The sequence below is a fragment of the Electrophorus electricus genome, chromosome 1, assembly GCF_013358815.1.
Source record: "Electrophorus electricus isolate fEleEle1 chromosome 1, fEleEle1.pri, whole genome shotgun sequence".
NCBI classification, from domain to species: Eukaryota; Metazoa; Chordata; class Actinopteri; order Gymnotiformes; family Gymnotidae; genus Electrophorus; species Electrophorus electricus.
Window position 1 is genome coordinate 12,316,186 of NC_049535.1, and position 27,812 is coordinate 12,343,997.

At 44.4% G+C, this 27,812-nt stretch overlaps 3 protein-coding genes across 15 annotated transcripts in view; 2 read left to right on the forward strand and 1 right to left on the reverse strand.

Moving 5' to 3' along the window:
• caskb (calcium/calmodulin-dependent serine protein kinase b) overlaps positions 1–23,962 on the forward strand; it is a 48,121-nt gene extending 24,159 nt beyond the window's left edge. The window contains exons 1-24 of one of the 9 annotated variants that reach the window (XM_027018428.2): positions 383–742; positions 1,321–1,393; positions 8,030–8,132; positions 8,442–8,617; positions 8,942–9,064; positions 9,301–9,384; positions 10,770–10,869; positions 12,198–12,215; positions 12,906–13,027; positions 15,829–15,987; positions 16,667–16,855; positions 17,168–17,246; positions 17,362–17,447; positions 17,631–17,699; positions 17,974–18,042; positions 18,188–18,223; positions 18,603–18,641; positions 19,342–19,538; positions 19,716–19,831; positions 21,228–21,308; positions 21,515–21,595; positions 21,889–22,091; positions 22,179–22,262; positions 23,013–23,962. In XM_027018428.2, coding sequence (XP_026874229.2) covers positions 408–742; positions 1,321–1,393; positions 8,030–8,132; positions 8,442–8,617; positions 8,942–9,064; positions 9,301–9,384; positions 10,770–10,869; positions 12,198–12,215; positions 12,906–13,027; positions 15,829–15,987; positions 16,667–16,855; positions 17,168–17,246; positions 17,362–17,447; positions 17,631–17,699; positions 17,974–18,042; positions 18,188–18,223; positions 18,603–18,641; positions 19,342–19,538; positions 19,716–19,831; positions 21,228–21,308; positions 21,515–21,595; positions 21,889–22,091; positions 22,179–22,262; positions 23,013–23,189 — 2,799 coding nt within the window. In that variant the 5' untranslated portion in view covers positions 383–407 and the 3' untranslated portion in view covers positions 23,190–23,962. Of the gene's footprint in view, positions 1–382; positions 743–1,320; positions 1,394–8,029; positions 8,133–8,441; positions 8,618–8,941; positions 9,065–9,300; positions 9,385–10,769; positions 10,870–12,197; positions 12,216–12,905; positions 13,028–15,828; positions 15,988–16,666; positions 16,856–17,167; positions 17,247–17,361; positions 17,448–17,630; positions 17,700–17,973; positions 18,043–18,187; positions 18,224–18,602; positions 18,642–19,341; positions 19,539–19,715; positions 19,832–21,227; positions 21,309–21,514; positions 21,596–21,888; positions 22,092–22,178; positions 22,263–23,012 lie in introns of those variants that run through there. The other 8 variants (XM_027018421.2, XM_027018423.2, XM_027018422.2 and 5 more) reach the window with 8 other exon arrangements.
• On the reverse strand, positions 3,122–8,020 carry LOC113582584 (probable G-protein coupled receptor 34). 2 transcript variants are annotated; one of them, XM_027018430.2, is made up of 2 exons: positions 5,455–8,020; positions 3,122–4,862 (listed from the first exon to the last, which is right to left on the reverse strand). In XM_027018430.2, the coding sequence occupies exon 2, from the start codon at positions 4,798–4,800 to the stop codon at positions 3,616–3,618; it is 1,185 nt and encodes a 394-aa protein (XP_026874231.1). In that variant the 5' UTR covers positions 4,801–4,862; positions 5,455–8,020; the 3' UTR covers positions 3,122–3,615. The 2 variants fall into 2 exon arrangements, with proteins under 2 accessions (XP_026874231.1, XP_026874232.1); XM_027018431.2 differs by having other exon boundaries at positions 3,122–5,275.
• A 1,293-nt stretch (positions 23,963–25,255) lies between the features above and the next one.
• The window catches only part of LOC113582616 (probable ubiquitin carboxyl-terminal hydrolase FAF-X), a 28,280-nt gene continuing 25,723 nt past the window's right edge, over positions 25,256–27,812 (forward strand). Inside the window, exons 1-2 of one of the 4 annotated variants that reach the window (XM_027018472.2) lie at positions 25,256–25,531; positions 25,682–25,878. The gene's annotated coding sequence lies outside the window, so the exon portion shown is untranslated. The other 3 variants (XM_027018473.2, XM_027018475.2, XM_027018474.2) reach the window with 3 other exon arrangements.

Here is a 27,812-nt window from a genome sequence, read left to right on the forward strand (position 1 = left end):
AACACTTAGAATTAGATATGATACCTGAATTAGATATGAGGTTCTAGGCTAAGACCTTGATTGGGGGACTAATAAAATGATGGTTTGTAACTAACTTTATTCCAAAGGAAATTTTGTACAGATTTATTAAGGACAAACTTGTAGAACACTTCCTTTGGAGTAACAACTATTTCTTTATGAAGGATCTAATCCTGTATAAAGAAAGAACAAACTGAACTGTAGTGCGTTCACAACACTGATCACTTGTATATCATGCAGTAGGGTGCAGTATAAGCTACTACGTTCTTTCCTCACATTTCCTCCTTCACGTTATCAGTATTTGAACACACACAGACTTAGAACAATGCTAGTGGACCCCCTTCCCCCGTACCTGTCTGCGCTGCTCGCTGAGGTTTAGTGCAGTGAGGATGCAGGTCTTCCGTCTTTCAGCTATGATTCTGCTTCTTCTGGATTTGCGTCCGAGTTGCCCTCTCTTCCGACTCCCTTGTCATGGTTTATGGATTAGAGCTGAGTGCCATATATGTTTCTCTCTCTCTCTCGTTTCTCTTACTGTCTCTTGCCTTTTCTCTCTCTTTCTCTTGGATGCTCACCTTTTGCTTCTTTCTCTTTTTTTTCCTTTTGCATTTGCTCATTTCTTTCTCCTGTTTCTCATACCCTCTCTTGTCTCGAGTGAGCGCCGCTGCTCAACTCTTAGAAGAAGGGAAACATGTAGACGAGGTCAAAAACCACACAGCAAAAAAAAGTAATGACTGCACGTGGGCTTGCCTAGAAGTGTGAAAAACTGTAATGCTAATTAGGGCACTGAGCTAAAGTTCAGTGTAAATAAATAGATTCAGATCAGTAAATATTGTAAAATCCATTTTCAAGGCAAAGGGCTGAAAGTCAATATGATTTACGTACTAATGTGCCAGAACAATTGTCATAGCTGTATTGATCTTCTCAGTGTTCAGTTCATAACAACAATAAGTACATATGTATACTGCCAGTTTAGAAGGAGCTACACACAGCTGAACTAATTTGTTTTAACTCCTTCATCACAACAAATAATCCTTAAAGGCTTTTTTGCATGGCGGAATTATGCTAGAAAACAGTACAAACTGGTATTGGTCCTACTCACATATTCAGTTCTTATGTTTAAATAGTAATTCTGTATATAGTAGTAATATATAGGCTAGGGTCATGTTAGTACTATATAGTAATATAAGTTTGGTTCATATTATATGCTTTGACAAGGTAATCCTTCGTAAAATGTTGTAATTTGAAGATGTATTTCATTCTTTTTTTCCCTTTCTTGTTATCTCTTCATCTGTTTCTCCTCAGCCACTACATGCGTCAGATACTGGAGGCGCTGCGTTATTGTCATGACAACAATGTAATTCACCGAGATGTCAAGGTAAGATTAGTCTCATTCGCATCTGGGATGCCCGAGAATCAGTCAGCTCAGTGGCACGTAAACCCTCTCCTTCGTCGTAAAGTTTAGTTTATGTTTCAGAGCAACAGGGCACACAACTAGAACTAGGAACTTTTAGGGAAAAATAAACTGGTTATAGGTAGGTCTAAATTGTCCTAAATTTCTTTGACTCTTGTTTTATTCTGTTTGACTTTTGTTTTATTTATCTATATATTTGTTTGTTTATACATTTACAAAACTGGATTCCTGAGTCACAAATCGGGGTTTTTGAAACTGCTGTCGACACAGTTCCTCTATATATGCACACTTCTGCAAATGTGACCCTTACCAGTGGCTCTTTTTTTAAAGCTGATTGTGCAACCCAGAGCCACATCCTTTCAGATTTTGAGACATCACGTTTGCAGGAGAAGATGGACATGTGCAGTTATTATGTGTTATGCAGGACATTGCATCTGAGTGTGTGTGTGTGCGCATGTTTAAGCATTTGAACTATGCATACAAATGGATGTTTCTGTCATGCACACACTGTTGCAGAGACTTGCATAAGCATAGTCCAGTAGTGTAGGATAGCGGGGTGAACCTGGCTGTAATAAGAAGGACGTCTGTGATTAAATGGGTTTCTGATGGAGTCCCGCCTCAGGGATTGGACAGAGGGGCAGTGTGTGTCCCTTCACACACACCACGCAAACCTGCTCCATCCACTCTGATCGACTGCTTTAATCTGACAGACACAAACCTGGACTCATCAGGGATTAGAAGGCTTATGTGCGTACACCAGTGAGTGTTACACACCGGGGGGCAGTGTGTTTGTCCCATGGATTGATGTGTGTGTTTTTAGGTCGATATGAATATTTAAGTGGGTGGGTGGGTGTGTGGAGGGGGAGGGGGATTTGTGTGTAATTGTACAGTTATTGAAGTGTTTATTTTGAAAAGTTATTTCAATGTTTTTCTACTTATTTCACAAGTGAAATAAAAAAAAGTTCTTATTTATTTATTATATTTATACATTTTATCAAATGCATACTTGTTGAGCAACCATGAGCATGAAAACAGGTCAGCGAAAATCTTCAAAAAGGTCATGTCCTTGGGTTATTATGAGTGAATATTTTTAATCTATTCACTGAAAGCATTGTTATTTATTTAGATTGATAGCTTCATCATAGTATGGACTTGACACGCTGACAAGTTCTGTTGTGATATCATGACAGTGGCTTGGTGTGTGCCGTTCTAAGCTTAATAAGCAGTGCCAACCTATATTATGTTTCCCACAAAAACACCTTTGTGGTGATTCTCTGGGGATCCTCTCTGCACATGCTGACACATTTCTGTGTAGTCTAGAAAGCCTAGAGATGCTGGGATTGTTTATATTTTGCTTTCGTTTTAACGATGGCCAAAAAGGTGGAGGCCAGAGCGTTTTATCATGCCACGAATCTCTAGTCCTCCCAACCACGCTCGCGCTCAGCCTGCCATGGTTCAGACTCCATTTTCTGTCATGCTATTTGCAGGTAGAGCCGCTTGGTCTCGCCGCACTGCGCACATCAGTCCGCCTGCGCTGTAGCTGCTAAAGCGCATGCAACTTTTGGAGATTGCACTCTGTTGTAATTTTGCTGTCTTGTTCTAAATTATTTGTTTCTTTAATTATTTTTTGGGGGAAATGTTGGAGTTTTTCTTGAAGGTCATGTATAGATTGAAAACCATTGTAATTGAGTGAAATGGAACCCAGAACAGTGGAAATTCGTTCCACTGATGGTGCATTTTTATTTTGTGTTTTTTGGAGTTCTAAAATAACGACCCTGTTGTGTGGTACCATTTTACCAGGTGAGGGGGCCCTGATGCCCACCTGAGTTTCACCCATAACACTTATGTACGTGCCCCACAAAAACTGGTATTCATAATACTACTGCAGTCCCGTTCTTGGAATAGACTGTGGTTCTACTTATGTTCACTGATCTTTAGTTTTCTTGCTACATTGAGTCACTTATTTGTTTGACTGAGCATGCACAGCTGCCCGATTTCCTTCCTTGGACAACTGTGGATAAACGGTAACGGCCGCCCATCCTTCCCACGGAAACTTCCATCGTTTATCTTTTCACTCCAGGACCAATGCGTCAGGGAGAGCTCGTGCTCTGAGGTTTTTTGTCCTCATGGTGTTGCTGCATTTCGGCACCTCCCTGGCGTTAAGGTCGGATCTTTAATCCAGACCTTTAGCCCTCGTAGTCACACAGGCCAGGCCTCTGAGCGCAGGGCACGACCTCCAGGCTGGTCTTCAAGTGGAGGGAGGGGATGAGGCCCACACTCCCGCGGGGCGTAGCCAGTGCATAGGTGGAGGACTGTGACGTTTTGTGGAACTCGGTGGTGGAGCTGCCAGTGGTCACGGTGGTGTCGGTGCGTGCACAGAACACGTGGGAAACGGTCTGGATCGTGGCTTTGCGCACGGAGCCCGACAGCAGGAAGTACATAACTGGGTCCAGACAGCTGTTGAGCGCGGAGAAGAGCAGCATGACCTCGTTGATGCGGTCAACGAAGCGGCGGACCTCGCACGGCGGGTCAGACAGCTGCGAGCGCACATACACACCCCTGAAGCTGTGGTAGGGCACGAAGCAGACGGTGAACAGGAACAACACCACGAAAGACTTCTTGGCTGTGCGGGCATAGCGCATGGCGTTGGGCAGGTCAGGCCTGTCTCGGGACGCCTTCAGGAGGTTGCAGGCGATGCGTCCATATGTCACCAGCAACACCACAAACACCAGCCAGAAGATGCCCACCAGGAAGAGGTTGAAGTAGGCCTTGCTCCGGGCCTCCGTCCGCGGCTTGTACTGGAAACACTTCCCTTGCTCTTCGTTGCCCTCGGCCAGGGTGATCATGGGCACCACAGCCATCAGCGAGATGGCCCACAACACCCCACAGGACACCACGCTCCACCTGCTGCTCCGGAGCCAGCGTCGTCCACAGCTGCCCCGACCTCCCTGCACCCACTGGGTCTTCAGGTAGCGGTCCAGGCTGATGAGGCCCAGCAGGGTGATGCTAACATACATGTTCATGTAGAACAGGTTTCCCACCAGCTTGCACATGTGGGGTCCCAGGGGCCAGTGGTTGCCCAGCGCGTGGTACAGCACGCGGAACGGCAGGCAGGCCACTAGCACCAGGTCGGCCAGGGCCACGTTGATGAGGAAGACACGCACGGAGTTCCGCCGTGAGTGAAGGAAGAGGAAGACCCAGAGAGCCAGAAGGTTCCCCACAAGGCCAAAGAGGAAGAGGACAGAGTAAAAGACGGCAAACGGCACACTCAGGAATTCGTCCTCAGGAGAGCATGACTGGTTGAGCGCCGAAGTCGTGGGCAGGAGATTAGAGATGTTTGGTACTGCTGTGGTGCTGTTTAAGATGCTCATCGTGTGTGTGTATATGTCCCCTTTGTGAATCTCTGAACTTCAGTGCAGCTTGTATTTTCAGGCTTGTAGGAGAAGAGGGGGAGAAAAAAAAAGATATTTATGGAAAATTTGCCTGACCAGTGAGACAGCAGAAGGAACTCTTGGCTCATGCTTAGAAGGTTTCATCCAAGTAGCAGTGCAGGGGACCATAAACTATGGCTAGGCAATATTCCCAGATTTTGAACCACATACACACTACATACACACTTCCACGCCATGTTCAAATGCTTCATCTACCCCCAACCATTCCAATCTGATTTGTTTTTTTTTTTTTTCCTTCCAGTTTTCCATAAAACATGTATATTTTGGGTCTTTCAGCTTTGTTAAATGATTCAAAGATTCTTGCATTTGCGAAAGATTGGAAAGGTCTGCGTTTGCCGCTTTGCTTTATTAAATCCACGTGTAGAACAACTATTTCTTTATGAAGGATCTAATCCTGTATAAAGAAAGAACAAACTGAACTGTAGTGCGTTCACAACACTGATCACTTGTATATCATGCAGTAGGGTGCAGTATAAGCTACTACGTTCTTTCCTCACATTTCCTCCTTCACGTTATCAGTATTTGAACACACACAGACTTAGAACAATGCTAGTGGACCCCCTTCCCCCGTACCTGTCTGCGCTGCTCGCTGAGGTTTAGTGCAGTGAGGGTGCAGGTCTTCCGTCTTTCAGCTATGATTCTGCTTCTTCTGGATTTGCGTCCGAGTTGCCCTCTCTTCCGACTCCCTTGTCATGGTTTATGGATTAGAGCTGAGTGCCATATATGTCTCTCTCTCTCTCATTTCTCTTACTGTCTCTTGCCTTTTCTCTCTCTTTCTCTTGGATGCTCACCTTTTGCTTCTTTCTCTTTTTTTTCCCTTTTGCATTTGCTCATTTCTTTCTCCTGTTGCTCACGCCCTCTCATTCTCGAGTGAGCGCCGCTGCTCAACTCTTAGAAGAAGGGAAACATGCAGACGAGGTCAAAAACCACACAGCAAAAAAAAGTAATGACTGCAAGTGGGCTTGCCTAGAAGTGTGAAAAACTGTAATGCTAATTAGGGCACTGAGCTAAAGTTCAGTGTAAATAAATAGATTCAGATCAGTAAATATTGTAAAATCCATTTTCAAGGCAAAGGGCTGAAAGTCAATATGATTTACGTACTAATGTGCCAGAACAATTGTCATAGCTGTATTGATCTTCTCAGTGTTCAGTTCATAACAACAATAAGTACATATGTATACTGCCAGTTTAGAAGGAGCTACACACAGCTGAACTAATTTGTTTTAACTCCTTCATCACAACAAATAATCCTTAAAGGCTTTTTTGCATGGCGGAATTATGCTAGAAAACAGTACAAACTGGTATTGGTCCTACTCACATATTCAGTTCTTATGTTTAAATAGTAATTCTGTATATAGTAGTAATATATAGGCTAGGGTCATGTTAGTACTATATAGTAATATAAGTTTGGTTCATATTATATGCTTTGACAAGGTAATCCTTCGTAAAATGGTAATCACATCAAATCAAAGTGTAGCAAAAATGTAAATGTAATTACTGTCATCAGGTAAGGGCTCCTGGAATGTGAAGAACTGGGTAACTGCTTTCTGGTCTATGGTACGTAAAAAAAAAATCCTGTTGGTAAACTTGCTCCTCAGAAGTGCAAAAAAAAAAAATAAAAGGAACCAAAGTGATTTTTCACACTGGTTTATACTTTTTCGTTTAGTTATATATATGCACTTATTTGTAGGCTGTGCACTGACGTGCTGTGCATGTTAGTCATATAAGCTTATATGCATTTTTTTGTGTGTGCATTTTTGGCAAGGTTGTGGTTTTGTGGTGGCATTTGGCAAAACCACTCGTATAGTTTGTTCTTCCGTTTGAAGTCTGAAACTAGATGCCAATAAAAGGAATATGCTATCTGATTGATTAAAAATGTCAGGTTATTGTTTTTTGGTGTGATTTAGAGATGGCATTGAGCCGATACCATCTTGGAATTGGGTCGATATCAGCAAAGAATGTTGGGTTGGCTATCAGTGAAGAAATATTTTAAGAAACTGAGCCTAAACCATCTGAAATTCAGCCTGAAAATAGCATAGCAGTGCAGCACATGTGATAACAGCCAGGTTAGCTTGAACAGGCCACATGATAACAGCCGGGCTAGTTTGAACACAGTTTACAATCAGTTTATTCTGCAGAGTTTAACTCTAGTCTTTTCTTACCATTAACAATTAAAAACTGTTATTTTCAATTGCAAATATCCATGCACTCGTATATGTGTAATTACTATTGCTAACATTTTGCTATTTGCCTTCTAGTGAGAGCACTTAATTGACACAGAAACAGTGGAAATTCAGTGTCAGGGGTGGGGGGAATTCAGTGCTGGGGAAAGGAGAAACCTCACAGAAACTAAACCAGAGAGGAGATGTAATAACTCAACAAATAAAGCGTTCTCCAGCGAATGTGGAGTCACAGCTGTGTTGAGAAAAATGAGAAATGAGAAAAGAATGCAGACGAACTATAGTGTCAGTTTCAGGAGTGAGTGAGGCAGCTGTACACAGAGTGAGTGTGTGAGAGTGCGAGTTGCAGTTGAGTACTTAAAGCAGAGAACCGTGGTGGTGGTTCCAAGTAAATATCATTTCACTGAGAGAGAAGAAAATTAAATATTAAGTATTTAAGATTGCTTTTAAAAATAATTTTATCTATATTTGTCATATTCATGCATGATACCTGTAAAAATAATATATGATACATCCCACACAAAACAGTTCCCCCAAACATGTGAACCACAGCTCTACAGTGGTTTTTAATTAAGAAATATTACATCGGTATTAAAATCCAGCCACATTCAAATGCAAGATTTTGGTATTGGATGGTACAGAGAAACTGGCATCGTGCCATGTCTAGTATAATGTGAAAGCATAAGCTTTGTGCCAGTATGATTCTATTGATCTTGACTAGACACGATGACCACATGTTCCGTATTGAGTAGACGCGTGTGTCTTTCCTGTAATCTCTATGTAGGCGCCGATCGTGTTTTAAATGTAGCTTTGTAGAGGTGCTGATGCAAAAAAAATACAAATTAGAGGTGACTACTTACACTTGGGTGTTCCTGTAATATATTTGTTGGTTATTAGCCATTGGTAAAGCTTCCTTTGTGGTTGCTGTGTGAACTGGCATGTCTTTAATGCCTTTCTCTTTTGTGTAGCCCCATTGTGTGCTCCTGGCATCTAAAGAGAACTCCGCTCCCGTCAAACTGGGGGGATTTGGAGTGGCCATCCAGTTGGGCGAATCTGGCCTTGTGGCAGGAGGTGTGTGTCTGTCTGTCTGTCTGTCTGTGTGTGTGTGTGTGTGTGTGTGTGTGTGTGTGTGTGTGTGTGTGTGTGTGTGTGTGTGTGTGTGTGTGTGTGTGTGTGTGTGTGCATGTTTTCATGTATATGTGTGTTTGCATGCAAGTGCGTGTGGGAAGTTTTTGAATTTTAACAGCTTGAAAAGTGTAAAAGTGATGTATAAAAATGTTCTAGTGGACAGCAGTGAGATTGTGATATTGGAAGTACTTGCATAACCAAAATGGATCCCAGAGTTCTTCTGTCCTTCTTTGTCCCTCTCTGCCTGGTCAGGCCGCGTGGGAACTCCACACTTCATGGCCCCAGAGGTGGTGAAGAGGGAGCCGTATGGGAAGCCTGTAGACGTGTGGGGCTGTGGAGTCATCCTCTTCATCCTCCTCAGCGGCTGCCTGCCCTTCTACGGCACCAAGGAGCGCCTGTTCGAGGGTATCATTAAAGGCAGATACAAGGTAGACATTTATTTAACCGCCTCACGTAAGCACACAAACCCTGGTTAAGGACACCCAAGGTCAGAGAGCAGTGGATTTATCTGCTACCGGAGGCCTTTACAATCTGAAATTTGAGCTTTGGGAGGCTACTGGTTTCTTTACAGGCCACAGGGTCGTGATTGGAGCTGAAGTTCCTGTTTTGGCAGTTTTAAAGCCTCTTTAAACGCTTACTCGATGTAACCGATAAATACAGCAGCAGTAAGCGGAGCCACGGTGAGCGAGAGTTCTATAGTTGCCTCAAAGGCGTGTGCGTGCGTGCGTGCATGTGTGTGTGTGTGTCATCAGATGACACCTCGGCAGTGGAGTCACATCTCTGAGAGTGCTAAAGACTTGGTGCGCCGTATGCTAATGCTGGACCCTGCTGAGAGGATCACAGTCTATGAAGCCCTCAACCACCCTTGGCTAAAGGTAGAATAGAAAGACACACTCAGTCCTCCTAGTCTAGATTTTTCCTTTGAAATAACAACATAACCTCTCCACCCTTCATTCACTTCTCCACTCTGCATGTACTAATCTGTAAAAAAACCAAAACCAAAAAAATAAGCATTGGTGGATTCTGCTCCTTTGAGCTCCATTTCTCCAGTCATGATTGGTTTGGTTTGTGTAGGCTGACGGGATGTTTTCTGTTTGCTATTGCCATAAAGGAGAGGGATCGTTATGCCTACAAGATTCACCTTCCTGAGACAGTGGAACAGCTGCGGAAGTTCAACGCCAGGAGGAAGCTGAAGGTTCTGCATTTACCAATATTACATTACACTTCATTTATCTACCAGGTCAAATTACCGCTGCACTTTCCAATGCATGACCTTGATCACCCAGTAAGTAAATGGAGTGCCAGAAGGGCAGAGTAAATGACAAACATTTAGAGTAACTTGTACTACATACAATTGCGAATTGTTTGACTTTTGGTAGCTTCTAAATTCCAGCAGAGCTCAGTAGATGAGTGTGTTGACAGAGCGCCTCTAGGTCATGGTTAAGTCAATGTAAAAGTCTCACACTAGTGCTGCGTTAACCCACATGAAAGCAGGTCTTTGTTGTATTCTACCGGATGCTAGATGACTGAGACAAATCAGTAAGAATTCAGTAAAACTCGAGTAAACATCTTTTCCCAGCCTGTGTAAAGTTGAATAACTGCAGTCTGAGGTGATGCTCGTCTGCTTTCATCTGTAAGAGAGATGTCAAATGCCCTAGATGTCCCACGTTTTTGTGGCATGTTATTGCTAATAAGGATTAATTTTTTTTGAATGATTCTACAATGCATTTAATCTATAAACCTTCATCTTGAAAAAACAGCACAGACCTAGTAGTGTCAAGTTAATCAGAGCTGCAGTTTCACCATGGGCCAAATTCATAAAACGTGATGGTAACCGCACTACGCCACGCAAAATGTCTGTCACGGTGTTTCATTCCCATTCGTAAAGTCATTGGCAATAATTAGTGCACTTGTCAACTTAGCGCTGCACTAAATTCACATGTGCCCTAGGTGAAAGTCAATCAAGATCGACATGTAAATGAGGCTATACATATTAAAGACCCAGCCAAGAGACAGAACTCCAGTTGTAAGATGAGTGGTACACTGAAAACTGGCTGTTGCATAAAAACGCAACACATTTCAAACTTTCGCTAAGACAGGAATTGCATGACTTGATGACTTCAGTCCTTCTTCTCAATCAAGGCAAAGCGGCAAAAATGCATCAGTCTATATCTTTATACCTTCTTCCTCTCATCCTCCAATCCACATCGGCTTCTTCCTGGGAAGTTTACCGTCGGACAGGTTCAGGTGGTATTTTTTTTGCAGAGCTGTGTTCTGTTATGAATCACTAACATCATATGCTAATGAGAACAAAATGCAGTAGCGCCATATGTCACTAAAATGGTAAAGTATGCTGGTAATCCATATTTATGAACGAAGAAACGTGTTATTACGTCATTGTTTGTTGTTAACATCGCATTAAATCTGCCAAGATGTTTTATGAATCTGGCCTCGTCTCTGCCGGGTGGTGTTTGTGAAACTGGCCTCGTCTCTGCCGGGTGGTGTTTATGAAACTGGCCTCGTCTCTGCCGGGTGGTGTTTGTGAAACTGGCCTCGTGTCTGCTTGGTGGTATTTTGTAGGGGGCAGTGCTGGCTGCAGTCTCCAGCCACAAATTCAACTCCTTCTATGGTGATCCTCCTGAGGAGATCCATGACTTCACCGAGGACCCCACATCCTCAGGTAGGTGGATCCAGGTATCGCCCTCACTTTGTGCAGTTAACACCATCATTTATTACTGTGACACAGAACTCCTTGGGGAGTTTCCCCGCATCAGTGTAAATGAGTCACATTTAGCATAGGCCCACACGAAGAAAACCCTCCAGGCTTAGCTAACAAATCCTTGATCTTTTAATGTCACCATGTACTTGCTTTATTGGTAAGACTGTCTAGCAGGTCTTGGGCGGAACATTCATTTCTTTGCTCTTTGGTAGGCAGTACTCATATAAAAAAGTAAAAAAATGGAATCTAAGCCACTCCTTCATGCAAAAGTGCAAAATCCTGAATATTTCATGTTGTATGAGATATGAAACTGAATCATTCATATTGTAGTTGTAATAATAAATGTGAAAAGAAACACACAAAAGGTACATTTAAGGGGAAAGTTCAGGTTTTACATGACAGCTATCTGTTTTCTGTTCATATGTTTCAGAGGACATAAATTAACATGGGCCTCTTTATCTTGGCCCTGTTCACACCTGGCATTAACGTGCCTTTGGGTTGATCCAGTCACAAGGGACTGCCAGAACACACATTGTTTGTTTGTTTGTTTGTTGTTGTTGTCATCTCAAGTAAACAATTGTGACTGAATTTCTTACATAATTTTGGCTGAAGGAAGTACTACACACATATAGTTTGTCACTCTTCCACTGTGGTTGATTTCACACAAATATCTGCTAGGATTGACTGAGTCACATGGTGCAGATTAGTTTCACTGATATATCTAACTAACTTGATATGTTTTTCTTTGGAAAAATCAACTAAACTGGACAAGTTACTGGTTTTGCCACCAGATCATTACATACATGGGGAACGTGTTGGGGTATCTGGGTCTTTCAGATCCAGAATTTTGTGTGTTAATATAACTGACCGACAGCGTCTTTGGATTGCTAGGTTTTGTTTTATCTGTCAGGTAGCTCTAAACGGCTTCAGCCCTTATAAGACATATGTTGCTTTCCAACATCAAATATTTCCATCAGCTAGTAGCGTTTTGCCTTTACAGTACTCCGTCTGTATCTTTCTATGGTATTCCACTTTCTTTTCTCATTTGAATATTGCTATAGTGTTTCTCTCTCTTCTCCCTCATTTGAATATTGCTATGGTATTCCTCTTTCTTCTATCTCATTTGAATATTGCTATAGTGTTTCTCTCTCTTCTCCCTCATTTGAATGTTACTATGGTGTTCCTCTTTCTTCTCTGGTATTCTTCTCTCTTGTCTCATATGGATGCTTCTCTCTCTTGCTCGCACACTCACTATATGCTGTTTGTTCTAATGCTGCCTCCCCTCGTAGGATTGCTTGCTGCAGAAAGTAGGTATTCCACGAAGCCTGACATCACCGCCCCTGTCCTCATTTTTTATTTTACTTTGTTCTCGTTATAGTGTTGCTCTTTGTTTGAACTCTCCTGTCCCGTCCCCGTCTCAGCGCTTGTCTAGACCTGGCCACCCGGTGTTTGAGCTAACTGCATGTTTGAATGTGATGGCATTTTCAAAACCTGACTCTGCTTCATTACCGTGTCATTTCAGGTCATAGCTGTCTGCTCCCACACATTGACTGCTCAGTGTGCTACTAATGACCTAAATGACAGTGTGAACACTTCTTCACCAATGAGCTCCCTGATTCTGACTCTGCTTGATTCCAGTATTAAGACCTTAATCAATCACTTGGGACCAAGCCATTTTCTTTCATGTTTTCCCACTTATGTTGAGGTCTCGTTTAATGCTGCGGGGTCTGAATCTGTCTTCAGTGGTTATGCTAATATACTGTACTAACTCTGAGAACCTGTGTTTCTTCTGACTCTTCATGTCATCTGCATGTATACTGTCCTACATAATAGATGAATGTATCTGTGTAAGAGGTGTGTGTGTGTGTATGTGTGCTGTTTACCTTTTGTGTGATTGGGTTCAAACCTGTGATGAGGATCTGATTCATTAAGGCTGTTAAAATCTAACCTTCTGGTTGAGCTTTTTATTGTGTGTGCGTGTGTGTGTATATTTGTAGGGGCTGTCTCTCAGGTTCTGGATAGTCTAGAAGAGATTCATGCACTGACTGACTGCAGTGAGAAGGACCTGGATTTCCTCCACAGTGTGTTCCAGGATCAACACCTGCACACGCTGCTAGATGTAAGACCACAGGCACACCACACACACACACACACACACACACACACACACACACACACACACACACACACAACACTGGCTAGCCAATCAAAGAAGCTCTGACACTTGTGGTCCTTTGCTGCTTCTTATATTTGTGCGGTCGTCGTCATCAGGACCTCCTTGCCACTACGTGCCTCACTTTGTGTTTTCCGTTCCCCCTGCTTCCGTTTGTGAAAGAGAACTGCAATGAAACACATTCGAACTTTCTTATGGACTTGCTTGCAGCCTTTATGCATACATCCCGGGGTGAAAGAATGACATGCAATCTTGTATGGCAAACGAGAATATCTTGTCACTTCAATCCTCCAGTCACAGAGGATGAGTCTTGGAGTGTGGCAGCTGGGTGGACATTGATGCAGGGACTGATAGCAGTAAATGTAGGTTAGCGCAGCCCCATGCAGCAGTGCAGCTCTGTGCAGCGGAAGGAAGTGATGTTGCTGAGTTATATGGAAATTGACTTTCTGTAACAGAGACCAACACCCAGGAAGGTGAACTGGGTGCTCTGGCTGCTGACAGTCATTAAGGAAAAAGCTCTTAAACATTCTAGTAGAGACGGCTTGGATAGCTTCTACAAGATGGTGAGAGAGACTGAGAATAGTCTGTGGGACTGGTGAGTGGGAACCTCTACAGTGGTGATTGCAGGTTCTGGATAAGGTTCTCCAGATGGGGTTCTCCAGGGGTGAGGGGTTGATGTTCTCCAGGTGGGGTTCTCCAGGGCTGAGAGGTTGAGGTTCCAGGCGAGGTCCTCTAGGGATGAGGTGTTGATGTTCTAGGGGAGGTTTTCCAGGGGTGAGGGGTTGAGGTTCCGGGTGAGGTTCTCGAGGGATGAGGTGTTGAGGTTCTAGGTGAGGTCCTCTGTGATGTTCACATCCAGGAACTGGGTGCTGTTATCTGTTTCCTCAGTGAAGCCATCAACGTGTTGTGGAATGTAAACTCTGCAATTCTTCCTGAAGTCAGCGCTCTCTTATGTTTCTGAAGAAATGTCTCTACACCACATCAAAAACCACTGGGGGGTAGATATGGCATCATTGTTAGACCGTTTGGGGCACTAAACAGCAGTGAGTGTAGATGGGCAAGGTGTTCAAGCTTTATTTTCCCCATGACTAACCCCTCGAAGCACTTCATGATGGAGTGAGCGCCACGGGATGGAAGTCATTGAAGGAGGACACAGCTGACTGCATAGGCACACGAGTGAGTGTTGTCATGTTGAAGCAGGTGAGGATGATGGACTGGCTCAGAGAGACGTTAATGTCAGTAAACACAACCTCCAGTTGATTGGAGCTTTCTCTGAGCATAGGACCAGATATGTTGTCGGTCTGGGAGTCGCTGATGGCCCAGGTGCTCTTCCTCATGCGTGAAGTGTATAGTGTCTGGGAGGTGACTGTAGTACTGCTTTGCATAAGTGCATTTTGCTTCTCTGGTAGTCTGGGACAAGACATTTCTCACTGTCTTTGGCATTGCCTTGGGATTACACCTAAAGTGAGCATCACAGGTTTTCAGCAGTGTGCACAGTTTCTGCTCCCATCGTGTGATGATGGTCATGGGGGTGATGATATCCTCTGTGCAGTTAGAGTTACAGACGTTGTGTACTCCTCCAAGTTGACAGTCACCATGTGTAGCAACATGGCAGTGTGCTCAAAACACAAAACAGCCTTGGAGTGCACACACACACACACACACACACACACGCACACAGACAGCCCCATTAGGCCACATTCTCACCTCTGCAGAACTGCTTTGTCACATCACACCAGAGGTCTGTATGCTGAAGTTAGCAACACACACACATACTTATATATAAAGTGTTTTGGGTTTTTTTGGTTTATTCCTGATGTAGTCTTCTAGAAAGTCCATCCCTTTTTCCAGTTAAGATGGCAGTGGCCTTCAAATCTGCCACTCACACAGGACCTTGTGCTGTCTGTCTAGACATGTCTAAATGTGTGCAGTTCCTTAAATAATGTCTGCTGACTGGGGGTAGTTAGATAGTAGTGTTTACTGGTAGCTCAGTAAGTAATACTGAGCATTGGTTTTTACATCAGACATAATCTTGCCCAAAGACCTGCACACCACAAAATCTGTGATCACAGTCTCCCTCTTTCTGGAGTTATGTCATATGTGTGGTCACAAATCCTCCTTAGTTTGGAGTTATGTCATATAAGCAATCACAGACCCCCTGTGATATATGTGTGCAGAATCAGATGTAGATATCCTGTGTCCTAACACTATTATGTAAAATCGTGTTCTCTGTGTGTGAAGATATATTATTTATAGATATATTGGCTATATGACTTACATAATATACATTGTGATTTGATGTTTGTATGTTTTATGCCACTGTTTATACATTTGGGTAATTTAGGGTAGTTTATTGGAAACACTTTTAATTTGGGGTACTTTATTGGAAACTATTTATTAAATGAATCATTTTAATAACATTAACACAACACAGTTGATTTTTTTTTCTTCCTTAGAGCAAATTTATTTAGCTATTAGGATGCAACCATTTGTTTAAGTATTAAAATAGTTAAGATGAGACATGCAAAAATATTATTTTTAAATAATCTCAAAAAAATGTACAAACAAAACCGCATTACAAATTATTAAGTAATGATTAAAAGTTTATACAGTACCCACAATCCCGTCCTGAAATTCAGGCCCTAAACACGTGCACACCAAATTTAGTTGTCATTCTTTGTGGGTAGAATTTTGGTAAGATGTTAAAATCTCTCTCTTTCTCTGCATGTGTGTCTGGTGCATTGCAGCTCTATGATAAGATCAACACAAGGTCTTCACCACAGATTAGGAGTCCTCCCAGTGATGCTGTTCAGAGGGCTAAAGAGGTTCTAGAGACCATCTCCTGTTACCCTGACAACCTGGAGGCCAAGGAACTGAGGAGGATCCTGACACAGCCCCACTTTATGGTGGGGCATCCAGACACAGGAAAAAATACCTGCAGATAAATGTTAAATATCTAGATCATGTTACACTGGGAAAGGCAGTGCAGAGGTCACATCAGAGGAAGAGGTAGCTTGGCCTGTCATGGGTTTGCAGAGACTCACTTTGCAGATGGAATCTTACAGACATGCATCAGCTGAACACAGCACTCGCTACAGCTGAGCACCGCAGACTACAGTGCGTGTGTGCATGTGGTGGGAAAAAGACGATTAGTAATGCTTAAATCTTCACACAGTGAACACAATGATGCCAACATGTCTTTGACCACATGTTTAGCATAACATCATAATACTAATAATTAGCATAATGGTCATTTTGTAACTTCTGTTAAACTTGTCTAATTATTTATGGTCCCCAGAAATGGTTGGGGCTGTGTATAAAAAGGCCTGCGGTTTATGAGGTTCAACTACTGTGGCCTTGAATTAAAGCAGCATGAAAGCTAATATTCTGCACCTTTACTAATCCTCATTTAGGCATTTCAGAGCTACGGGAGTTTAATTCCAAAAACAGTCTACAGTCTACACTGAGTAATGGTGTTTCTATTACATGTTTGTGTAGTGGTCCACAATGGCAACCAAAGAAAAACAAATGAGCGGTTACTTGGGCTGTGTGTGGTGATGGTGATTTGCACCATTCCTGCCCCAGGCCTTGTTGCAGACACACGATGTGGTGGCTCATGAGGTGTACAGTGACGAGGCACTGAGGGTCACGCCCCCACCCACCTCCCCCTACCTGAACGGAGACTCACCCGAGAGCACCAACGGGGACATGGACCTGGAGAACGTCACCCGGGTTCGCCTCGTGCAATTCCAGAAGAACACAGACGAGCCAATGGTACACACACGCACGCACGCACGCATATTCCTAGGCAGATGAAATGTTAAGCAATGCTTAAAACAACTGGAAAAAAAAAAACTCCTTGCATTTATAGCATTTAGCACACACTCTTGTCCAGAGTGACACGTACGTCATTTTGCTGTCTCCAAGCAAGTCTTGCTTATGCTAGAACATTTAGTCCAGGACACTGTTGCGCTTGAGACGTGTCATAGATTAGAGCAGAGCCCCAGCGCTGGAGAAGAGTCAGAGCCTTTACTACGAGACGAGCTTGGGCACCAGTGCACCTCTTTGACTCCTGTCCCTCCGCAGGGCATCACACTGAAGATGAATGAGCTGAACCACTGCATCGTAGCCCGGATCATGCATGGAGGAATGATCCACAGGCAAGGTAGGGCGAGCCTGTCCCCGGGCCTTGCTGGTGCCTCTGTCCCCATCGGCATTCCGAGCTGGCCGCATCACTCGCGCCGAACTTACGTTGACGGGCCGCTCGTGTCTTTCCACAGGAACACTGCACGTAGGAGACGAGATACGTGAGATCAACGGCATCAGTGTAGCCAACCAAACTGTGGAGCAGCTTCAGAAGATGCTGGTGCGCGGAGGACAGATTTAGTGATGGCCGCCCTTAAGCCGGCTTCATGTCAATGAGTTTTGTTTTGTTGTGACTTTTGGTTATCGAAAACTTTTAACTTTTGGCTTTATGTTTGGATTTTACAATTACTATAGTATTGAAGATTATAATAAACCCTCTACACACCTTTTTTTGTATCCACAGAGGGAGATGCGTGGAAGTATCACCTTTAAGATTGTACCAAGTTACCGCAGCCAGTCCCTTTCCTGTGATGTGAGTATTGTGCGCAAAGTGTTAACAGTTATGAACATGAGCTCTCTCCTGCCATCTTGTGGTGAAATAGAGAATGGTCATCTATAAGAGCACTGTGCCTGCATCATTTTTAAAAAATAGACCTACTATATTAATCTCCAAAGGAAAATACAATTTATTTTAAGTGATATACTGTTAGATAAGCACTTTATCAAATCACTGTGTTCCTCACACCATGTTTATAATCTCTTCTGTGGTCCCAATTTGTCCCATTGGCCTCCGTCTTTTCCCTCAGAAGGACTCGCCTGACTTGTCCAGGCAGTCTCCTGCCAATGGACATGCCAGCGTCACCAGCTCCATTCTGGTCAGTGCCCATCCTTAGGATTCTGTTTGGCTGTTTGTTTGGTTTTTGTCAGTTTGGTGTGTACTAGATTCACAAGTAAGCCAGACCTTTCACCCTCTCACACACTACTCGTGCCCTAAGAACTAAGAGATGTGTTTGTTTCTAGGACTTGCCCTCTACCATTCAGCCCAAAGGTCGTCAGGTGAGCACTTTTAACCTCTCATCCACGCTGCCACCTACACTTCACCTGAGCACCTTGCGTGTGCCTGGGCATGGGTGTGTATGCGCTGTCCTGTGTGTGTGTGATTGAGTGTGTGTGAGTGAGTGTGTTCTCCTATGCCAATTTGTCTAAAGTTTTGGCTTCGCGTGGTTGAGGTTAATCACTCAACCCTCTCTGGTCATGATGTGACCTTTGAACTTAGAGTTCAGACCACACCCTCCCCACCTCTGGGTCCTATTCATGTCAGGTTTTTTTATACTGCATGATGTGTGTGTGTGTGTGTGTGTGTGTGTGTGTGTGTGTGTGTTTTGTTTGCGTATCTTTGTGTGTGTGTGCATGCGTGATGCTTTCGAATCCTTAGATCTCTAGACCTGCAATCAAGGATAAAATGTCCATGAAGGTGAGTTTTTCCTCAGCAGATCTGATAGCGTAGTTCCCCCAGTGTAATGGTGCCCTGCTAAACTCCACCACACTACACCGGTCTTGGCCATTTTGCTGTTTCTGTTGCGCCCGGGTCTGTAGAACGGGTCTGTTTCATAAGGCTTGGCTTGTGGCGCTGTGGTGTAGAGCTTCAGGAAGTGTCCCGTGGCTATACCGCTGGAGCTGGGGCCTCATGGCGTGTCCTGTACAGGCATGGGCTGCACTGTGGTCCGCTAGGAGTGCTTGTGTACGTGCCTGCGTGCCTGTGTGAAAGTGTTTCAACATAGCCTCATGACTCTCTGTGTGTGTGTGTGTTGGCGTATAAGCGTTTGTGAGTTTTCCAACATGACCTTGTGTGTGGGTGTGGATGTTGGCGTGTAAGCGTTTGCGAGTGTTCCTACATGACCTCATTAGCTTGTGTGCATGTGTGTTGGTGCGTAAGTGTGTGAGCATTCCAACATGGCCTCATATCCATGTGTGTTTTAGCAGTATTGCTTTCTCCTCCTTCTTCTGCACATGTGCTGTCCATCAAGTCAACCTTAACAGCCCCACGGTTGTTTGTTTATTTCCATCTCTGTCTTCCTCCTTTCCTTAGTCCCCGCACTCCTCTCTACTTCCCAGCTCCTCCCACTTCACACATGCGTGCACATTCTGACCCGCCTGCCACCTCTTACCTGCAGATCTTCGTGCGAGCGCAGTTTGAGTATGACCCCTCCAAGGATGACCTCATCCCCTGTAAAGAGGCGGGCATTCGCTTCCGGGTGGGCGACATCATCCAGATCATCAGCAAGGACGACCACAACTGGTGGCAGGGCAAGCTGGAGAACACCAAGAACGGCACGGCCGGCCTCATCCCCTCACCGGAGCTGCAGGAGTGGTGAGCCTTGAGGGAAAAGCAAGGGATTTAAACTGGAATTGCCAGAACAAAAAGCAAGACTGAACACTTGACCCAGAGCTGGATAAGAGATTCTGTCTGGTGTGCGTGGGTGTGTGGGTGTGGGTGTGTGTAATGTAATGTAATGTAATGTAATGTAATGTATTCTGCATCCCTCAGGCGTGTGGCCTGCATAGCAATGGAGAAAACGAAGCAGGAGCAGCAGGCCAGTTGCACCTGGTTTGGCAAGAAGAAGAAACAGTACAAAGACAAGTACCTAGCAAAGCACAACGCAGGTAGGCTGAGAGAGACACGCACAGCGAAGGTAGGCTGAGAGAGACACGCACAGTGCAGACAGGCTGAGAGAGATACGTACAGTGCAGACAGGCTGAGAGAGATACGTACAGTGCAGACAGGCTGAGAGAGACACACAGCGCAGGCAGGCTGAGAGAGACACACACAGCGCAGGCAGGCTGAGAGAGACACTCACAGCGCAGGCAGGCTGAGAGAGACACTCACAGCGCAGGCAGGCTGAGAGAGACACTCACAGCGCAGGTAGGCTGAGAGAAAGACACACACAGCGCAGGCAGGCTGAGAGAGACACGCACAGCGCAGACAGTGACACACCTGTAGTGTTAATCCTCCGATCATTATCAGATTACAGAGACACTGGCCTACTAACACACACACACACACACACACACACACACACACACACACACACAGAAATACACACAAATAGCTTGTCTCTGCAGCCCTGCTAAAACTCATCAGCTGTCTGTCCTGACACAGTAACACAGTCGGGATTATGTAATGCCTGCTCGTGTGTGCATTTTTATAGCCTCTTCATTCTAAAATCCCTCATCGGCGTTGTTGAACACTAGTCAAATAGAAACAAACCGGGACCAGCATTAATTTGTCTAAAACTGCATGGCTTTATAACAGATTAGATGTGTCCAGGCTCTTTGTGAGCATGCTCCGTCCAGGGTATTGTGTGTGTGTGTGTGTGTGTGTGTGTGTGTGTGTGTGTGTGTGTCTGTGTGTGTGTGTGTGTGTGTGTGTGTGTGTCTGTGTGTGTGTGTGTGTGTGTGTGTTAGTGCTAGGTGGTGTTGTCATGGCAGCTCAGTTGTAATGTTTGTTTAACCGATTTGATGCCCCACTCCTCTCCTCCCCCCCTGTCCGTTTCTCACGCTGTCTACCCTTATTGGCCTCCTTGCATGTAAGTACATCGACTAACTGCCTCGTTTGCTTTTCATCAGTTGTGCATTTTTAACCTAATAACAGTTGAACACTTTTACGGTGTAAAACTTGTTTGTGTAACACCAGCAGGCTGGTGTTTGTTGTTACTATTTTCCCCACTGTTGGAACTCAGCTGTGTATAAGAGGACTGAATAGTCCCTCTGAAAAGTATTTTTGTATTCACATAACATTCTGGAACTTTGGGCTGTACATAGATTATGAGAACATGTAGATGCGGAACGACACCAAAATTACACCGCTGTATTGCACAGGTCTGTTTCTAACGGCTGTAGACTGAACACGTGTCCTGCCTTGGGCCGGCCAAATGCCTGAGCCCAAAGTGCCATCGTCCCCGGATTTTGCCTCGCTGACATCACACCGCCGTTTTCCCGCTGTTTCCATGCTGTACTGATGTACCACGTCTTTCTCGTCCTGTCTCTTGCTGTCCTGCAGTGTTCGACCAACTAGACCTGGTCACATATGAAGAAGTTGTGAAGTTGCCTGCCTTCAAAAGAAAAACGCTGGTGTTGTTAGGTGGGTGTGTTTGTTGTGGTGGGTTTTTGTTTTGTTTGTTTTTTTTAAGCGGGTCTGGTCTTGTTGTTGGGTGGGTCTGGTCTTAAGCGAGTGTGGTGGTTTTTTTGAGATAGAGGAGTCTTATGAGGTGGGTGTCATCTTGATGTTTCTTTGTTCGCTGGCAATTTTTGTGGATGTAATCTGTTAAAACTCATCTCTGTCTGCAGGTGCCCATGGTGTTGGCAGGCGACACATCAAAAACACACTCATCGCAAAGCACCCAGACAGATTTGCCTACCCAATTCCACGTAAGTTGTACACACATTGGACGTGCACACAAGCACATACACTCTTTTATTACTGCCTTTATTGTAGCATTCAGTTGACCTGTGTATTACTATAGTTAAATACTGCTATGTCTTATCTTTAATCATTAGTAAATGAAAAAAATGAGCACACTTTAGTTTTAAAATGTAAAATCTGATTTCCTCATTTGAACAATGAAACATCATCCTGACTCTTAAATTTGCACACAAGATGAACAGCACAATGGAACCCTTGGATGTGATTGTCATGATGAGACTTTGTCCCCCACTGCCAGACACCACCAGACCCCCCAAGAAAGACGAGGAGAACGGCAAGAACTACTACTTTGTGTCCCATGACCAGATGATGCAGGACATCTCCAACAACGAGTACCTGGAGTACGGCAGTCACGAGGATGCAATGTATGGCACCCGGCTGGAGACCATCCGCAAGATCCACGAGCAGGGCCTGGTCTCCATCCTGGACGTGGAGCCGCAGGTGCCAGCCCCGCCCCTTTCTTGACCAGCAGGCTGCAGGCGTTTTTATTGGCTCGGGGATTAATCGAAGGCGTGGCTTTTGTGACAGGCGCTGAAAGTTCTGCGGACGGCTGAATTCGCACCCTACGTCGTCTTCATCGCCGCACCCACGTTCACGCCTGGCATGAATGAGGTAAGCGCAGTTCACCTCGAGCTCGGCTTGAGCGATGATGTAAACCTTACCACACTCTCAGGTTCTGCCCTCGCGCACAGAGCACGGGCTGGTGGCCAGTTTAAGATCAACATTTCAGTCTTCCCCGTGTGCCTGGTTGAAAGCATTTTCTCTGTCTGCCTTCTGGTCGTCCTGTCATGAATTATCATTGCGGAGCACCTGCTGCCGGTAGACAGGCATCCTGGGGACCCACCGCTTCCCAGCCGAGGACGTCCTGTTCCTGTCTGCAGCTCAGTTCTCTGTTGCTTGTCTGTCTGTCGTTTTGCATGTTCTCTCTGTGCTGATTTCTTTGGCGTTTCCCCTCACTGCACTCAGCTTCCCAGGTGGTGCAGAAAACTGCCTGTAAGTACATGTACAGTGCATGTGAACGTGAGTGTCTGTTAACACTGACGTACAACACTGTTTACAACGTGTCTGTGCAAGTGGTTCCAGTACCCACCCAGTAGTGGCTGTAGTAAGTAGTGTGTGTAGTTATTAGGTATCAGTAGATGTAACAGGAGATTGTGCCTTGCTGTACTCTGTCCTGTGCTGATTTTAGGCAACCCTCAAATCCCTTTAAAGGCATCAGCTGTCAGAATGACTGTCTCCATGGCAAATGCAACACATGCCTGAATAAAATGCTCATACCCAGTTGGTCTCCACCAGCAGGCTGGATTTAGTCCCACTCTTGACTTCTCTTTTTGTCCCTTCTCCACTCGCTCCTCGGATCAGGACGAATCCCTTCAGAGGCTGCAGAAGGAGTCGGAGGCGCTGCAGAAATCGTACGCGCACTACTTCGACATGACCATCATCAACAACGAGATTGACGACACCATCCGTCTGCTCGAGGAAGCCATCGGTCTGGTGTCCGCCACTGCTCAATGGGTGCCTGTGTCCTGGGTCTACTAGCTCCCTCTGCAGATCACCGCCCTCATCGACGAGGCCCAGTCCCGCCCCCTTCCTCCAAAAAGAACCATCCACATGCCTCCAACAGACTCTCAGCACCTCCAGTCCATGTGGTGCCATCATCGAGACCCTCCCATGGGACTGCAAGAGGCGTAGTCTTGTATATATCTAAACATATAAATATATAAATATGAATATAAAATATTAAATATGTTCCTGTACTTATAGCTAGGGGGCGACATTTTATACTTTCCTTTCTTTTTGAATGAACGAGACGGCGTCTCAGAGCAATGATGAGCACAGTAAGATGTTGGGGTGTTTTGGGGTGGTATCAGGGGCTCCACCCTGGGGGGGGTGGGGGGGGGGTGAAGTAGGTGCCCCTCCCAGTCCAACCCCTCGGTCTCCTGGTGCTTCAGACTGGGTAGGAGAGAATCCTCCAACCCCCCGCCCCCTTTTCACAGCCCCAACCCCAACCCCAACCCAGTACAATCCCACATTCCCTGGCCATGGTCACAGAGGCAGCCCCTGGACAGATGATAAGCACAGTTGGCTCAATCCTCCCAGCCCCAAACCTTATTTATTTTTTGAGAACCGTCTGCATGGACTCGTTAGTGCTCGGTGGAAGCTCACTGACGTTAGCCACGCTGGGTCCCTTGCACTCAGCACCCTCTCTCCTCAATCCTCTGTTTGTTTACAACTCTGTTTGCACAATGGACAATAGAGAGGATGAGTGCTGCTCCCCCTCCCTCTCTCTTTCCCTCCCTCCCCCCCTCACTCTCTCCCCCCCCTTCCTCCTTGTCTTTTTTTTCTCTGACCCCCCCCCCCCCTTAAAATTGATTCAAAAGTGCGGTGTGTTGGTGTTTCCAGTGTAAAACTTCTCTCGTCTACTGCAGAGAATATCTTGGTCATTTGGAAGACCAATAAAAACAAAACAAAACAACAAAAAAAAGAATCTTGTCAAAGGGAGGTTAGGGGGAAACAGACTGACACCCATGCACATCCCCAGAACTCTGGGTAACCTGAGTGGACGACGTTTATCATGCCCTGTGAAGTGATGTGTTTGTAAACTGTCTTCAGATTTGATTTGTTGTGTGGGTGGGGGGAAGAGGACATTCATTACTGGGTCGACCATTTCAGAAACGTGTTGTCTTAAGAGTATTATTGTTTTATGTTTATCCTGAGAAGATGGAAATGGAGGGGATTTTTATTGTGTGTAAATGTTTCAGTGGTGCGTACATTATGCGAGTGAAATGAAGAATTGGTGTGTGCATAAACATAAATGAACTCAGTATGTGACAAACTCTTCATTTCATATTTCCCTGTGTAAATTTCTCTAAAATTCTAAGTAACACTAAGGTTACTCCTTAGTATGATTTTTTAAAAGTATGCTTCCTTTCTTGTGTTGAAAAAGTAAACTGCTTTTGAATTCACGCCTACAACGCTGTTCTCTAACTCCCGTAATTTGCATAATTGTGGAAGACGCTTAATGCACGCTATTAACTGTATGACTACTTGTAATTTTACTTGCTGCCAGTAGATGGCATCACATCTCCATATAGGTATGCTTTCTGATGTTTAACATCCTTCCCATTGTTCAATATGAAACTACCTGTCAGTTTCTCTCTACGCGATGGTTTTGAATAGAAAATTGAGTATAAGGCAGAATGACACGTCCCATTATGTGAGAGCTTGCTTTCCCTTCTATTCTGTAAAACCAACGTTATTATTGAGCATTATTAACTTTGCTTCGTTATCGAAGTAAAATATATAGCTCTATAGCTCACTGGAATTAAGGTGCTCCTTAGAACTTATTTTACGTGGTTTTTTTTTTGTTTGTTTTAAAGATTTTTGTGTATTAAACTCGAGGGAGAATATGGGAAAAACCTTTAAAAGACTGCAGAATAACGAGAAAAATTAACAGCATGTCCACCTGACAAATTTCTAAATGCATTAGTCTAATAAAATGTCACTTTCTACACATTCTTACACATTCTCAAAGTGCAAAAGTTAACTCTTGATGCATATAGATCTATAATGCTGAGATCATCTTCCGGGTTTGCGGTTTCAGTTCTCGGTGCTGCCGCTCGGTAGAAACTCGGACACGCGTGTTGACGGAGACCGGAGAGTATGATGGCTGTAATATAACGGCTAACACACTCCGGATGTAATATAACCGCTAATACACTCGGCGCTTATTGAATTCGGTGTCATTGTAGTTGCAGTAGTTGACATCGTTACCTTTAAACGCACAAACACAAATGAGTGGCTCGGTCAGAGTGCCACTATAACGAAAACAGCGGAGACACCCGTTCATCGCTGGCTAAACGAAGCAAAGCATTCAGAAGGTAATGTGTTGAAGAAAGTTTATAATACTCTTAATTGCAAAAGAGACGTAATTTCATGCAGAAAAAGAATATGCTGGCAGGTTTCGCAGTTTGCTTGGCGGAGTGTGCGCTGCCGCCATGTTGAGAAGTCCTGGTGTTGGGGCTGATTAGATTGGAGAGAGACTGGCGGTGTTGGGGGCTGACGCAGGAAAAACACCCAAATAAGAGAAAAATTCAAGGAGGCAAGACCACCAGAGCAGTCTGATGAATGCCCGAAGGTGTCGTCAGACACATTATCAATGCCTGGAGCTGAGTAATCTGGACAGAACTGGACTAGCGATAATAAGGAAGTCGTATCTAATTTCTGGGTGAGTAACATTAGCATGCTGCTAGCAGATGAGCTTGAATATGTTTAGACTACTTGCCTGCTATCTTAGCTAACCCAGTTCTCTATAATCTTCATTAACGAGATCACGGCTTGTTCGTTAATGCTGTCATGCATTTATGATCTGCATGCTGGAGAATATACTGGTAAAAGGCAAAATCACAAGACTCCGGCTTAGTTTCAGACCCTGACAGAATTAAGAGCCGGCTGTCTGTATGTTGTTAAAGCAAAATGGCTGACATTTATCTATCTTGATGGACTGTCCTGCATCTTACTTAGTGACGAGACAACGTTCTTCTGTGCTTTTGAAGCGCATGTCAAGGTTAGTTAGTTGAATTTCGACTGTAAAGGTTGGTTGCAACGGCAGGCGTGTCAGGTGTGAGGACAAACACTTGGAGAATGCTAACACCAACATATTAGCCAGTTAGCTTATCCAAGCTAACGGTGTTGCTTAGCACCATTAATGAGGTGGAGTAGTGGGAGAAAACAAGGTGAAGTGGAGGAAAACAGCTAGCCTGTTAGCTTGCTAGCTAACTAGGCCACATAAGACTACGCCTGGCTGCTAGCTAACCGCTAGGTTAACTAGGCCCCGAGCATACGTTATTAGTTAGCTAGCTAGATAACATGTTACGTAAACAAGCGCTAAATGTGGTTATTCTCAACCAGTGCAACGTTGAGCTGTTTGTTGTTGCTGTGCAGCCTAACACTATTCAGCAATTATAATAACGAAGTTATTAACCGAGAAGTGCAGCTGCTAAGATAATAGCGTTAGCGAACTAGCCTGCGCTGGTTTGCTGTTTAGTCGGTAGTGGTTCCCTAACCAGCTCTCTAGTCAAATACGGCTTCTTGCGGCACTTGACATGAAGATAGCTGGTTAGTTAACTATTTACTTAAGTTAGGTAAGTGATTGTGTGTGTGTGTGTGTGTAGCTGTGGCCTTTTTTCAGTGGTTAACCGACACCAGTCATACGATTTGTACGTACTGAGAGCGCTAACCTACATTATGTTTTTTTGGGGGGGGAGACTGAAGTTGGCCGGACTGGGAACTGCCAGGAATCTAACTTTGACTTGAACCAACAGCTAGTAGTAGGCCACGACTGTCTCTGTTTAAAATTATGTTGTTTATGTGGGGGGGAAAAAAGGCATAACGAAAGTTCAGGCTGTTTAGTTGGTCCGTTTTGTTTGATAAGATGTCAGCAAAGCAATGTTGTTTCGTATTGCCTTACAACTTGCTTCAGCCTTGCTAAAGTGCTGTTCTTCACAGGCAAGGGAAATTCCGAGCTAGACTGTTTAGCAATTTTAGTGCTGTCGAGCCAATAAAAGATGACGGGCATATCAGAAGTTGGAGACAAGAACCGCCGAGACAGTGAGTCAGTGTCTGCTCTTCGGGAGCACTCGGCCGTTTGTAATCTGATTAATTTACATTCTATGCATCGTGTACTTTTCTGCACTCTACTACATAACTAGTGGTAATAACACTGTTTAAACCTGTTTGATGATATTGCGTGAAGTAGTTTATAAAATGAAATTTGAAGATGGTTAGAAAAAAGGGTGACACTGGAGTTTCCATTCCGTGTGACATGTCTCTGATGTTACACGCGCTAGCTTTAATACAGATCAGTCATCAAGTGCAGTGAAGCGTATGCACTGATGCAACGATACGTCCCCATTTAGATGTGCCAGTTTAGTTTTTAACGATGTCTGGCTTTTTGAGTGCAGTAATCGTGGAGGATGCTCTGTAATAGGTCTGTGTGTTGGTAGACTGGAATTACCTGTTTTCATCCGATCAAGATGAATGAACTGATGCTTGTCTTTCTAACACTCATCTAGCTGGCTGTGCAGCTCAAAAAACAACAGTCTGCCATTAGAGGTTGCTTTGGTAGTCATATGGTTTCAAAAACAATTGATTGAGGATGTG

Excerpts from the sequence above, each read along its gene's own strand:
- LOC113582584 (XM_027018430.2), bottom strand. The coding sequence starts at position 4,800 with ATGAGCATCTTAAACAGCACCACAGCAGTACCAAACATCTCTAATCTC.